This window comes from Equus quagga, chromosome 5 (genome assembly GCF_021613505.1).
Source record: "Equus quagga isolate Etosha38 chromosome 5, UCLA_HA_Equagga_1.0, whole genome shotgun sequence".
NCBI classification, from domain to species: Eukaryota; Metazoa; Chordata; class Mammalia; order Perissodactyla; family Equidae; genus Equus; species Equus quagga.
In genome coordinates, this window is record NC_060271.1 from 13014705 (window position 1) to 13030451 (window position 15747).

At 37.0% G+C, this 15747-nt stretch overlaps 1 protein-coding gene across 2 annotated transcripts in view; it reads left to right on the top strand.

Annotated features, from left to right (window-relative positions):
• TESK2 (testis associated actin remodelling kinase 2) overlaps positions 1 to 15747 on the top strand; it is a 129585-nt gene that overhangs the window by 16999 nt on the left and 96839 nt on the right. For both annotated transcript variants that reach the window (XM_046661604.1, XM_046661606.1), the window contains exon 2: positions 4978 to 5288. In XM_046661604.1, the coding sequence (XP_046517560.1) occupies positions 5067 to 5288 (222 nt within the window). In that variant the 5' untranslated portion in view covers positions 4978 to 5066. The remainder of the gene's footprint in view (positions 1 to 4977; positions 5289 to 15747) is intronic.

Here is a 15747-nt window from a genome sequence, read left to right on the forward strand (position 1 = left end):
TCAAGATGCTATTCCTGCATCTCTGTAATATATATTGTTTTGTATGTTTTTAGAAATACATTTTTTATTAAAATGGTGTCATCTGTAGGAATGGTCCTGTAGTGTTTTCTTTTTTTTTGGTAACTTCTTAAAATTTTCTTTTGAATTAAATTTTGGTGATACCACTCACTACAACTTGATTCTTTTCCTCCATTAAGTATTGCTTTTGAAATACATCCACATTACTATATAGAGTTCATTTATTGTAAGTGCTTTATATTTCATTGAAAAATAGGCTGCAATATATCTGTTGCTCCTACAGACTAACTTTGAGTTGTTTCCTTTTTGCTAGTTATTACACACAATGCTGAAACGAAATGCACATCCTTGTTCAGTGCTTATGCAAGAATTTCTATAAGCATATACCATTTTTGTTTCTTTTTTGCAGGGGAATATTTGCCCTAAGCTAACATTTGTTGCCTATCTTCCTCATTTTTTCTTCCTTTCCCTCCACCAAAGCCCCAGTACATAGTTGTGTATGGCTGTAAGTTCTTCTGGTTCTTCTGTGTGAGCTGCTGCCATAGCATGGCTACTGACAGACAGTGGTGTGCTTTCATGCCTGGGAACTGAACCTGGGTCACTGAAATGGAGTGTGCTGAACTTTAACTATTAGGCCATCAGAATTGGCTCAGCATATACCTTTTTAAAAATACTTTTTCCCTTTTTTGAAAAGTGCTGTGAGCTAAGATACAAAGTTATTTTTTCAAAATAAATACCAAAAGTTTCAGTCTGTTGTGCTATTGTGAAACTTGTAACAGAATCCAGCCATACTAGCTCAGTTGCAATTAGTTATTCCTTACTTCCTCTCACCTAGCTGAGAATGGAAAACCTGACCTGGTGAGCTGCAATGAGCAATTGTGTGTGTGTGTCTTCTAAACCTTAGCATAGAGAATAGAATCTGCCACCCCTTAGGGAACCCTTGCATTGTGGAGGTTAACAGTGTATTTCATTAAAAGTGAAATATATCTGAAAAAAGTGAAAAAGTCAGTAGATGGCAAGCCTGTTAACTTGTTCGGTTAGTTTAGCAGGCAACTATGTTTTATATATTCAATTTTAACTTTAATGTCTCCTGTGTTATTTTTCTACAGTTGTTTCTTTTTCATTCTTTTCTATCTCTGAACAAATTACAATCACCCTGGCCTTCCTCTGTACTCAAGTACTGGTCCTCTTTTCTGTGCGTATAACTAGCTTAACTCTTCACAACTCTCATAGTGGAAAAACGCTGAGTTAAGTAATAATGAAATGGAAGAAGCTTGAACTTTCGTGCTGGATAGACCTGGGTTCCAATTCTGGTTTTACCAGCTGTGTATCCTTAGGCAAGTTACTTAACCTCCTGAGCCTACGTTTCTTTTCCTGTAAAATGGGGATCACACATACTTTGGTGGTATGTTTTGAGGATTAAATGAAAAAATTTTTGTAAAATACTTGTTTTTTTTTTTTTTTTTTTAAAGCTATTAATCCTCCCTGCTGTACAGATCCCTGCTGTAGAGGATCTTCAACTGTTCGTGTACGTAAGAATCACTGGGGAGCTTAGTAAAATTTCCAGGCCTCACTCCAAGAGATTCTGATTTAGTAGGTCAAGGTTGAGACTCAAGAATCTGGGTTTTAAACGTGCTCCTTGTGTAACTTTGAAGCAGATGATCAACAGATACACTTTTAGAAATGCACTACCCTTGGTTCCAAGTCTAGCTTTCCTAGTAAGTAGCTTATAAGTATTGGCAAATCATTTCTACCTTCTGAGCCTTATGTTTCCTCAAATATAAAATGAATGACTGAACTTTATGGTCTCTACTGGCTGTAAAATTAAAACAGTTTTGGTCTTGTAATCCTAAATTTTGATCTGGTGGTCTGTTGCCACTTTTTGGCAGAGGTCCAATAGAGGTGCTTAGATGTTTTATTCTTTGGGAGCTCAGATTATTCTTCCTTCTGTGAAGATTCTGGTGAAACTAGCTTAAGCAAAAATAGTTTATTTTAAAGATGCAGGGATATCTCATGGAACCTTAAGCCGGGATGCAGTTAGGTGTCGGGAATCAGGGTCTAGAGCACATTAGGAAAATTAACAAGTTCTCTCTCTCTCTTTTTTCTTTGCAAATGGGCCTCAATTCCTTGGCTTTTTTGCCTTCTTTGTGGTAGAAAATGGCCACAGTCAATAGCTCCTGAGTTTACATGGCTTTCATTTTATTTTTTTATTGTATAAGTTTTAGGTGTACAGCTTTATAATTCTACTTCTGAATACACTACAAAATCATCACCACCACAAGTCTCGTTACTATCCATCACCATACAGTTGACCCCCTTTGCTCATTTTGCCCACCCCTCAACCCCCTTCCCCTCTGATAACCACTAGTCTGTTCTCTGTATCTGTGGGGTTGTTTTTGTTTGCTCATTGTTTTGTGTTTTTAGATTCCATGTATGAGTGAGATCATATGGTATTTGACTTTCTCCATCTGACTTGTTTTACTTAGCATAATACCCTCAAGTTCCATCTATGTTGTCACAAATGGCCAGATTTCATTCTTTTTTTCTGGCTAAGTAGCATTCCATTGTATATATATATATACACCACATCTTCTTTATCCATTCATCCACTGATGGACACTTAGGTTGTTTCCATATCTTGGCTGTTGTAAATAATTCTGCAGTGAACATAGGTGCATGTATCTTTTCAAATGTGTTTTTATGTTCTTTGGATAGATACCCAGAAGTGGAATTGCCAGGTTGTATGGTAGTTCTACAGTCGTGTGTCACTTAACGATGGGGATACATTCTGAGAAATGCATCATTAGGTAATTTCATCATTGTGCAAACATTATAGAGTATACTTACATGAACCTAGATGGTATAGCCTATGGTATACCTAGGTTATATGGCTGTGTGGTACTAATGGGATTTGGGATTACTAATGGGTACTTATGGGATTACCATCATTGACTAAAACATTTTATGTGGCACATGACTGTATTTTTAATTTTTTGAGGAACTTCCATACTGTTTTCCATAGTGGCTGTACCAATTTACATCCTCACCAACACTTGTTATTTCTTGTTTTTTCGATAATAGTCATTGTGACATGTGTAAGGTGATATCTCATTGTGGCTCTGATTTGCACCTGCCTGATGATTAGTGATGTTGAGCATCTTTTCATGTGCTTGTTGTCCATCTGTATGTCTTCTTTGGGAAAATGTCTATTTAGCTCCTCTGCCCATTTCTTTTTTTTTTTTTAAAGATTTTATTTTTTCCTTTTTCTCCCCAAAGCCTCCCTGTACATAGTTGTATGTTCTTCGTTGTGGGTCCTTCTAGTTGTGGCATGTGGGACGTTGCCTCAGCGTGGCTTGATGAGTAGTGCCATGTCCGCACCCAGGATTCGAACCAACGAAACACTGGGCCGCCTGCAGCAGAGCGCGTGAACTTAACCACTTGGCCACGGGGCCAGCCCCTCTGCCCATTTCTTGATTGGGTTTTTTTTTTTTTTTTCATATTGAGTTGTATTGTTCTTTATATGTTTTGGATATTAACCCTTTATTGGATATATCATTTGCAAATATCTTCTCTCATTCAGTAGGTTCCCTTTTCATTTTGTTGATGGTTTCCTTTGCTGTACAGAAGCTTTTTAGTTTGATGTAATCCCATTTGTTTATTTGTGCTTTTGTTGCCCTTGTACGTGGCTTGCATTTTAGAAAGCAGCAGATGGAGGCTGGGATATCTTAATTTCAATGCCAAATGCTAGGAAAGGAACTGTGATTGGTCCTTATTGGGTAGAGTGGTACCAACTTCTGTCTATGGTTAGGGAGGGAGGGCCATATTTTAAGAACGGCTTTGGGGAGCCCTGCCTCTCTTCTCCATAATTGGAGGTGGTGTAGGTATTCCTGGCTAGATATTCACCACATTTATGAAAGCATCTCACTATTTGAAGAGTCACAGTATTGCATTTTGCATAGGACCCTTACAGTCAATTCTCATGGAAAAACGTAGAAGTAGGGAGAGACAGGCAAAAGAAAAAGTGGGCTTGTGTTTCTTCTTCTTAGTCATGTACCAGATGGTGTAGAGCCTTTTACATTCGCTTTTGCTGGACTGTGCTGTTTAAGCAATGAGTTTTTTATTTTAAAGGTTGGCACCTGAGCTAACAACTGTTGCCAATCTTTTTTTTTTCTCCCCAAATCTCCCCAGTATATAGTTTTATGTATTTTTTAGTTGTGGGTCCTTCTAGTTGTGTCATGTGGGATGCTGACTCAGCATGGCCTGATGAGTGGTGCCATGTCCACACCCAGGATCGGACCCCGTGAAACCCTGGGCCACTGAAGCAGAGCACGTGAACTTAACCATTCGGCCACGGGGCCGGCTCTAACAATGAGTTTTTAACTTGCTTTTGGATATAGTTTTCCTCTTTTAAAATTATATAATTTTATAGTATAAAATCTTTGTCATCTTTGTTTTATATATTTGGGATTAATAAATTTTCAACAGAAGAGAAAATTATGTGAGGCTGTGGAGGACATTGGTAGGAGCACAGGCTTTTGAATTGGAGTCTTGCATTTTAATTTTATCTCTGCCACTTAGTGACTGTATGATTACTTCTCTGTGAAATGAACGTAATAACACTTATATCATGGATTATTTGAGAATCAGATGACATCACATGTGTATGGCTCTTATACAAAGTTTCCTAAATAGTAGGTGTTCAATGAATGATAGATATTATCATTATTTTGTTTTTAGAAAGTACTCGATAATCTTCGTTATAATCTACTCATGTTAAAGACTATCTACATCTTAGGCTTTAAATATATCAGTATTTTTTGAAGATAAAGGTATAAAGTGTTTTTTACATCTGAAAACAGGAGCTAGAATGTGAAAGGAGATATTTTTACGTTAATAGTTCATTGGTTTGCATGAATGTATTCATTAATGGTTTTAATATCTTTTTGATCTCTTGTTTAGTGTCAAACCGGAAGAGAAGTAGACGTCAACAAAACTTTATTATGCGTGGAGTTCCTTCTTAAGAGAAGAAAAAAGTGATTATTGAGACTATGGATCGGAGCAAACGGAATTCAATTGCAGGATTTCCTCCACGTGTGGAGCGTCTGGAAGATTTTGAAGGAGGTGGCGGAGGGGATGGGAACATGACCCAGGTGGGAAGGGTTTGGCCTTCTTCATATCGAGCTCTTATAAGTGCCTTTTCCAGACTGACGCGTTTAGATGACTTCACCTGTGAAAAAATAGGGTCTGGCTTCTTCTCTGAAGTGTTCAAGGTGAGTGATGCCTCAGCTTTTCTCACACTGTCTTGTTGATAGTCAGCTTCACTGCGGAGTTGATAGTTGTGTTTAATTAGGAGATAGGCTTTGCCTAGTCAGGGTGCTGTGGATCACGAGCAGTGTTCTAAACCCTCTTGTCAAGCTCTTTATGAACTTGTAAGATATTTTATGTCTTTTAATTATAAAAATAATACGTGCTCATCAAAAATCCAAATAATGTAAGTCTTTTCCATTCCCCCTGCCTCTCTCTCTCTCTATATAATATATATAATTATATATATAAAAAGTATATATAATATATATAAATATATATAATATATATAAATATATATAAAATATATATTATATATATATATATAAATCTCCACACTATATATATAAAATCTCCAATAATGACCTCTATTAACAATTTGGTCTGTATACTTCTGGACCCTTTTCTGTACTTATGCAGTCATACATCGCTTAATGATAGGGATATATTTTGAGAAATGCGTTGTTAGGTGATTTTGTTGTGTGAACATCATAGCGTGTACTTACACAAACGTGGGTGTGTAGGCTACTACACACTTAGGCTGTGTGGTACTAATCTTAGGAGTCCACTGTCATATATGTGGTCTGTTGTTGACCAAAACATTGTTATGTGGCACGTGACTTAGATATATTATACACACACATCATATATACATATGTAACCATTTATACATACATATAAAAAGATATATATACTCACACATATAGTTTTTGTTTGCTTTTTTAATAAAATTGAGCTCTTAATACTCTCAAGCTATCGTGTTTCCCTAGTTCATTTACTCCCCAAGAGGATTATTTATCTTTTCTTCTCTCATCAAACTCCCAGTACTTCTCTCTAGTCCTCACTCTCAGTGACAAGTGTGCTTCCTAATTCGCTTAGAAAATTGAAGCAAGCAGAAGAGAACTTCCACAGCCTCTCATATCACCACAAATGGCTACTAACCCACATCTTTACCCACTTACTGGGCTTTTATATAGGTCATTATGGGTGAACTACCCATGTGCCAATCTAAGCCGTGTTTCCATTTGTATTGTATATCCTCTTTCATTTGCCTACTTAAAGACATTACCTAGGAAGTCTCCCCTCTGTTTCCTGTATCATATTTCACTCTGTTAAATTATCTCTATCAGCATGTAAACATTTTATTTCTCGCACCTTAAAAATATCTTTAGAGGGGAAAAAAACCTCATTTTGACCCTGTCATTTCCTGTAGCTATATTCCCTCATGCCTTATTCTTTTTGGACCAAAACTTCCCCTTAGAGTTGTCTCTGCTCACCGTTTCCAGTTCCTTTCCTCTTATTCTCTCTCAAAAAATTTTTTTTCATCGTGGTAAAATATACGTAACAGAAATTTACCATTTTAACTATATTTAAGGATACAGTTCAGTGGCATTAAGTACGTTTACATTGTTGTGTAACCATCATCATTATCCATTTCCAGAACTTTTTCATCATCCTAAACAGAAACTTTGTACCCATTAAACTTTTTAAGGAACCATCATGCTATTTTCCACAGAGGCTGCACCATTTTACATTCCCACCAGCAATGTACAGGAGTTCCAGTTTCTCCACATTCTCAGCAACACTTGTTATTTTTCATTTTTTAAAAAATACTAGCAATCTTAGTGAGTGTGAGGTGGTGTCTCATTGTGATTTTGATTTGCATTTCTCTAAAATGGCTAATGATACTGAGCATATTTTCATGTGCTTATTATAAGCCTTTTGTGTATTTTCTTTGGAGCAATGTCTATTCAAGTCCTTTGCCCATTTTTGAATTGGATTGGCTTTGTATATAAGGAATATTTATATATCCCTTATCAGATATATGATTTAAAAATATTTTCTCCGGTAGGTTGTCTTTTCACTCTCTTGATGGTGTCCTTTGATGCACACAAAATTTTAATTCTAAGTCCTATTTATCTATTGTTTCTTTTGTTGCCTCTGCAGTTGGTATAATAGCCAAGAAATCATTGCCAAATCCAATATCATGAATATTTTCCCCAATGTTTTCTTCTAAGAGTTTTATAGTTTTACCTTTTACATTTAGATCTTTGATCCATATAAGTTAATTTTTGTATATGGTGTAAGGTAAAGGTCTAACTTCATTCGTTTGCATGTGGATATCCATTTTTCCCAGCACCATTTGTTAAGAAAATATGTTCTTTCCCTATTGAATGGTCTTGGCACCTTGTCGAAAATTGGTTGACCATATGTGCTAGGGTTGATAACTCGTTTTAATTTGTATCAGCTCTGATTATCCATGAAGTCCTTTTATGTTTATATTAAGTCCATTTATATAATTTGTTTATATTTTTATTTGTCTTTTTATTATGTTAAATTTTTAAAAGTTGTTTATATATCCTGATAATTCTTTTTCTTTCTTTTTTTGTGAGGAAGATTGGCCATGAGCTAACAACTGTTGCCAGTCTTCCTCTTTTTGCTTGAGGAAGATTGCCACTGAGCTAACATCTGTGCCAGGCTTCCTCTATTTTATGTGGAATGCTGCCACAGCATGGCTTGACGAGCAGTGCTAGGTGCATGCCCAGGATCTGAACCTGCAAACCCTGGGCCACTGAAGTGGAGCATGTGAACTTTACTACTACCACACCAGGCTGCCCCTGTGGTAGTAATTCTTTTTTTGTTTTTTTTTTTTGAGGAAGATTAGCCCTGAGCTAACTACTGCCAATCCCCCTCTTTTTGCTGAGGAAGACTGGCCCTGAGCTAACATCCATGCCCATCTTTCTCTACTTTATATGTGGGACGCCTACCACAGCATGGCTTTTTTGCCAAGTGGTGCCATGTCCGCACTCGGGATCCGAACAGGTGAACCCCGGGCCGTCGAAGCAGAACGTGCGCACTTAACCGCTGTGCCGCCGGGCTGGCCCCATGAAGTAGTCTTTTAATTGGTATTTTTAGACCATTGATATTTAAGATGATTATTGATATAGTTGGATTACTATCTACCATATTTGTTACCATTTTCTATTTTTGCCCTTTTTCTTTGTTCCTATTTCTTTCTTCCACACTTTTTCTGCCTTTTCTCATTGTATTTTTATTGAGGTCACTTTGGTTTATAACATTATATAAGTTCCAGGTGTACCTCATTATATTTTGACTTCTGTATGGACTGCATCTTATTCACCACCAAAAGTCTAGTTGCCGTCTGTCACTGTACACATGTACCCCTTCACCACTGTGGCCCTCTCCTCATCCCCTTCCTGTCTGGTAACCACCAGTCTGTTCCCTATATCTGTGTGTTTGTTTATCTTCCACATATGAGTGAAGTCATACTCACTCGCGAGCGAGCATGTTGTATGAGTGAAGTAATATTCTTTCTCTGACTTATTTTGCTTAGCATAATACTCTCAAGGTCCATCTGTGTGATCACAAATGGCAAGATTTTGTCTTTATGGCTGAATAATATTCCATTGTTGATGTGTGTATATATATATATATATATATATACACACACACACACACATACTACATAATTCTTTATCCATTCATTTATTGATGGGCACTTGGGTTGGTTCCAAGTTTTTTTTTTTTAATTGCGGTAACATTGGTTTATAACATTATATAAATTTCAGGAGTACATCATTATATTTTGATTTCTGTATAGATTACATCATGTTCACCACCCAAAGACTGCTATCTGTCACCATACACATGTGCCCAGTCACCCCTTACACTTTCCTCCCTCCCCGCTTCCCCTCTGGTAAGCACCAATCTAATCTCTGTATCTGTGTGTTTGTTTGTTGTTGTTTTTGTCTTCTACTTATGAGTGAGATCATACAGTATTTGACTTTCTCCCTCTGACTTACTTTGCTTAGCGTAATACCCTCAAGGTCCATCCATATTGTCACAAATGGCAAGATTTTGTCTTTTTTTATGTCTGAGTAGTATTCCATTGTGTATATATACCACATCTTTTTCATCCATTCGTCCCTTGGTGGGCACTTAGGTTGTTTCCAAGTCTTGGCTATTGTGAATAATGCTGCAGTGAACATAGGGGTGCATATATCTTTATGCATTCGTGTTTTCATGTTCTTTGGATAAATACCCAGCAGTAGAATAGCTGGATCATATGGTAGATGTATTAATTTTTTTGAGGAATTTCCATGCTGTTTTGCATAGTGGCTGCACCAGTTTGCACTCATGCAGCATACAGCAGTGTATGAGAGTTCCCTTTTCTCCATCCTCTCCAACACTTGTTATTGCTTGTTTTGTTCATTATAGCCATTCTAATGGACATGAGGTGATATCGCATTGTCATTTGATTTGCATTTCCCTAATAATTAGTGATGTTGAACATCTCTTCATGTGCCTTTTGGCCATCTGTACACCTTCTTTGGAAAAATGTCTGTTCAGAACTTTTGTCCACTTTTTAGTTGGGTCGTTAGTTTTCTTGTCATTGAAATGTATAAGTTCTTTATATATTTTGGATATTAACCCCTTATCAAATATATGGTTTGCAAATATCTTCTCCCAGTCTTTGGCTTGTCCTTTCATTCTTTTGACACTTTTACTTTTTGTTTTGTTGATGGTTTCCTTTGCTGTGCAGAAGCTTTTTAGTTTGATGTATTCCCATTTGTTTGTTTTCCTTGCCTGATCAGGCATGATATTTGAAATTATGCTGCTAAGACCCATGTCGAAGAGCATACTGCCTATGTTTTCTTCTATAAGTTTTATGGTTTCAGGTCTTACATTCAAGTCTTTAATCCATGTTGACTTGATTTTTGTGTATGGTATAAGATAATGGTCTATTTTTATTCTTTTCCATGTGGCTGTCCAGTTTTCCCAGCACCATTTATTGATGAAACTTTGGTTTCTCCATTGTATGTTCTTGGTTCCCTTGTCAAAAATTAGCCATCCATAGATGTGTAGGTGTATTTCTGGGCTCTCGATTCTGTTCCATTGATCTGTGTGTCTGTTTTTGTGCCAGTACCTTGCTGTTTTGATTACTATAGCTTTGTAGTATATTTTGAAATCAGGGAGTGTGATACCTTCATCTTTGTTCTTTTTTCTCAGGATTCCTTTGGCTATTTGGGGTCTTTTGTTGTTCCATATAAAGTTTAGGATTCTTTGTCCTATTTTTGTGAAAAATGACTTTGGAACTTTGATAGGGATTGCATTGAATCTGTAGATTGCTTTAGGAAGTATAGACATTTTAACTATGTTAATTCTTCCAATCCAAGAGCATGGAATATCTTTCCATTTCTTTGTGACTTCTTCAGTTTCTTTCAATAATGTTTTATAGTTTTCAGTGTACAAGTCTTTCACCTCTTTGGTTATATTTATTCCTAGGTATTTTATTGTTTTTCTTGCAATTGTATATGGGATTGTATTCTTAATTTCTCTTTTTGCTACTTTGTTGTTAGTGTATAGAAATGCAACTGATTTTTGTATGTTGATTTTTGTATTCTGCAGCTTTACTGTATTCATTTATTATGTCTAAAAGCTTTTTGGTGGATTCTTTAGGGTTTCCTACATATAAAATCATGTCATCTGCTCATAGTGACAGTTTCACTTCTTCCTTTCCAATTTGGATCCCTTTTGTTTCTTTTTCTCTGCCTGATTGCTCTGGCTAGGACTTCCAATACTATGTTAAATAAGAGTGGTAAAAATAGGTATCCTTGTCTGATCCCTGTTCTTAAAGGGATAACTTTCAGTTTTTCTCTGTTAAGTATGATACTAGCTGTGGGTTTGTCATATATGGCCTTTATTATATTGAGGTATTTTTCTTCTCTACCCATTTTATTCAGAGTTTTTATCGTAAGTGGATGCTGTATCTTGTCAAATGCTTTCCATCTACTGAGAGGATCATGTGATTTTTATTTTTCATTTTGTTAATGTAGTGTATCATGTTGATTGATTTGCAGACGTTGAAACATCACTGTATCCCTGGAATAAATCATGGTGTATGATCTTTTTAATGTATTGTTGTATTTGATTTGCTAGTGTTTTGTTCAAGATTTTTGCATTGATGTTCATCAACAATATTGGCCTATAATTTTCTTTGTTTTTTTTTGAGGAAGATTAGCCCTGAAGTAACATCCACTACCAGTCCTCCTCTTTTTACTGAGGAAGATTGGCCCTGAGTTAGTATCTGTGCCCATCTTCCTCTATTTTACATGTAGGATACCTGCCACAGAATAGCTTGATGAGCGGTGTGTAGGTTTGCACCCATGATCCGAACCTATGAACCCCGGGGCCACTGAAGTGGAGTGTGCAGACTTAACTGCTACACCCCCAGGCCGGCCCCTGTAGTTTTCTTTTTTTGTATTGTCCTCATCTGGTTTTTGTATCAGGGTAATGTTGACCTTGTTGAAGGAGTTAGGAAGCCTCCCCTCCTCTGCAATCTTTTTTGAAGTTTGAGAAGGATAGCTATTAAGTCTTCTTTGAATGTTTGGTAGAATTCACCAGGGAAGCCATCTCGTCCTAGACTTTTATTGTTTGGGAAGTTTTTGATTACTGTTTTGATCTCCTTACTGGCGATTAGTCTATTCAAATTCTCTTTGTTCTTGGTTCAGTTTTCAAAAGTTATATGATTCTAAGAATTTATCCATTTCTTCTTGGTTATCCAATTTGTTGGTGTATAGTTTTTCATAGTATTCTCTTATAATCATTTATATTTCTGTGGTATCCTTTGCAATTCCTCTTCATTTCTGGCTTTATTTATTTGAACCTTCTCTCTTTTTTCCTTAGTGAGTCTGGCTACGGGTTTGTCAGTTTTTTTTATCTTGCTTTTTGTCAATTTAATTAAGCATTTTATATAATTCCATTTTCTCTTCTTTCTTAGCACATCAGTTATACTTCTTTTTTGTTCCCCCCTGAGGGAAATTAGCCTTGAGCTAACATCTGCTGCCACTCCTCCTCTTTTTGGTGAGGAAGACTGGCTCTGAGCTAACATCCATGCCCATCTTCCTCTATTTTATGTGGGATGCCTACCACAGCATGGCCTGACAAGCAGTGCATAGGTCTGCACCTGGGATCTCAACTGGTGAACCCTGGGCCGCCGAAGCGGAATATAGGAACTTAACCACTGTGCCACTGGGCTGGCCCCAGTTATACTTCTTTTTTTACTTTATTCGGTGGTTACTCTAGAGTTTGCAGTATACCTTTACAACTAATCCAAGTCACTTTCAAATAATACTATACCACTTCACAGGTAGTATAAGTACCTTATAATAACAAAATATTCCTAATTATTCCCTCTTGTCCGTTGTAGCATTGCTGTCATTCGTCTTACTTATACCTCATTTAAACTTAAGCATATATAAGCATGCACACACATATAAGCATACATAATTGAATACATTGTTACTGTTATTTTGAACAAACTGTGATCTGTTGCTCAATTAAGATCTGATGCTTCTTCATTTATTCATTCTGTAATGCTCTTCCTGTCTTTATGTAGGTCTGAGTTTTTGGCCTGTTATCATTTTCCTCTCTGAAGAACTTCTTTTAATGTTTCTTGCATGGCAAGTATCCTGGCAACAGATCCTCTCAATTTCTGTTGTGTGATAAAGTCTTTATTTGTCCTTCACTTTTGAAGGATAATTTTACAGAGTACAGAATTCTAGGTTGATGGTTTTTTCTTTCAACATTTTAAATACTTCTTTCTCTCTCTTGCTTGCATAGTTCATGAGAAGTTGGATGTAGTTCTTATCTTTGTTCCTCTATAGGTAAGGTGTTTTTTTCCTCTGGCTTCTTTCAGGATTTTTTCTTTATCTTTGATCTTCTGAAGGTTGACTATGATAGGCGTAGTTTTTTTGGCAATCCTCCTGCTTGGTGTTCTCTGAGCTTCCTAGATCTGTGGTTTAGTGTCTGACATTAATTTGGGGCAATTCTCAGTCATTATTGCTTCAAATATCGTTTCTGTTCCTTTCTCTCTTTCTTCTCTTGGTATTCCCTTTTTGCGTATGTTACATCTTTTGTATCTGTCCCATGGTTCCTGGATATTCTTTTCCTTTTCTCAGTCTTTTTTTCTCTTTGCTCTTGAGTTTTGGAAGTTTCTATTGTCATATCCTCAAGCTCAGAGATTCTTCTTCAGGTGCTCATTCTAATGAGCCTATCAAAGGCATTCTTTTTATTTATTTTGTTTTTTTATCTCTAGCATTTCCTTTTGATTCTCTCTTAGAATTTCTTTCTCTCTGTTTACATTATCTGTGTGTTCTTGCATCTTGTCTACTCTTTCCATTAAAGCCCTTAGGTTATCAATTATAGTTTTTAAAAATTCTTACTCTGATAATTCCAGCATTCTTCCCATATCTGACTCTGGTTCTGATGCTTGTTCAGTCTCTTCAAACTGTGTTTTTTGTCTTTTAGTATGAAGTGTAATTTTTTTGTTGGAAGGTAGACGTGATGTACTGGGTATAAGGATCTGTAAAAGGCCTTTAGTAATGTAGTGGTAAGGTGTGTATGTGTGTGAAAGAATTCTATAGTCCTATGAGGAGGTCTCAGTCTTTTGGTGAGCCTGTGCCCTTTGACTGTGAACTTCATCAGTGCTTCTCTCTTTTTTTTTTTTACCTCCTTAGACGGGGTAGGATGGCTAGAGTAGGCGAGAGTTTGGGTAATTCCCTTCCCTTACATGGAAGGCTAGAGCTGGTTGGAGTTGGGTGTTTCCCTCCCCTCAAGTAGGTTAGGCTCTGAGAAAACCCCAATAGGTTAGCATCTGGTAAATAGTTTCTCCTGAGGGCATGCTTTAAGAACAGAATCCTCTGGTATATTTCAAAATGGTTCCTTTTCCCTCCCGTGGCCAGAAGCTAGAGGAGATTTTTCTCCAGTCTTCACTGTGAGAACCGGGTAGAGCTCCTGGAGGTAAAACTCACAGAAATGTTGGGGGACCCCTATGACTGGATCCCCCTGGAGTTTTTAACTCTCCAAGTTGTCCATACTGAGCCTCCAGCAATTTGTCAATTACAGTTCAGGTTTTCCTACCCCAGCAGTGGCTCCTCCAGAGGTTTCTGCTCATCAGTTTCTGCTCTGGTAAGTTTTGGTTCTCTGTATCTGCGTGTCTGTCTCTTCAGTTTTGGGGGAAGTGGGTTGCCTTGTGACCTCACTCTTCTGAGGGATATAAAAAGAGTTGTTGATTTTTCATTTTGTTCAGCTTTTTACTTATAGGATGTAGTGGTGACTTCCATGCTTCTTGCATATGGGACTAGAAACCATAAATCAAAATTAATTTTTAAGAATGGACTGTGCTGGTGCTGGCCCAGTGGTATAGTGCTTAAGTTCATGTGCTCCACTTTGGTGGCCTGGGGTTTGCAGGTTTGGATCCTTGGCACGGACCTATGCACCATTCATCAAGTCATGCAGTGGCGGTGTCCCATGTACAAAATAGAGGAAGATTGCCACAGATGTTAGCTCAGCGACAGTCTTCCTCAAGCAAAAAGAGAAAGGTTGGTAACAGATGTTAGCTCAGGGTCAATCTGCCTCACCAAAAAAAAAAAAAAAAAAAAAAAGTGGGAGTAGGAAAGGTCTTTCTAACTATGACTCAGAATTCAAAAGCCATAGAAATTATTTTGATAATTTCACCCACCCCAAAATTACAAACTAATTTCTGCACGACAAAAAAATCATAAGAAAAGTCAAAAGAAAGAACAAACTGGGGGGAAAATGTCTTCCATTTCATGAACAAAGTGTTAGTCTCCTAATATATAGTGCCTAGAAATCAGTAGAAAAACCAATACTCAGTAGGAAAGCTGAGCTAGGTTATAAACAGAATGCTTTCAAGCAAGGAAACATAAATGTCTGTCAAATATACAAAAAGATGCCCAACCTCCCAAAAAATGAGCAATGTAAATTAAGATACAACGGATACCATTTTAACCATCATGTATCAAAACCCCAAAAGTTTGATAATACATTATTTTGGTGAGGCTGTGGGAAAATAGGTGCTTTCATATATTAGTGGTGGGAAAGTCAAGTGGTCAATCTCTATAGTGGGAGGAGGGTGCAATTCGGAAATAGCTATCAAAATTACAAATGTATATTTTCTTTGATCTAGCTAGCAATCCCACTTTTGGAGATTATCCTCCAGATATGCTGAAGGTGAGGAAGATTGTCACTGAGCTGACTTGACGTCTGTGCTAATCGTCCTCTATTTTACATGGGATGCTGCAACAGTGTGGCTTGAGTGGTGCTAGGTCCACGCCCTGGATCTGAACCTGTGAACCCCAGGCCGCTGAAGTAGAGCGTCTAAACTTAACCACTCGCCACTGGGCCAGCCCCCAGAATTCTATTCTTATTTCAGTTTTCCCCAGTGTTTATTTTCTAATATGTGCATTTAAACTTTAAGGTTTCCTGTTGATTTGTCCATATCACAGGCTTTTATGTGTTCTCATCATTGCTAAATGTAATTTGGTTTGATTCCCTTTTTAATCTAAGAATTATATAAAAGAAAGTAGAAAGTTTTAAAAT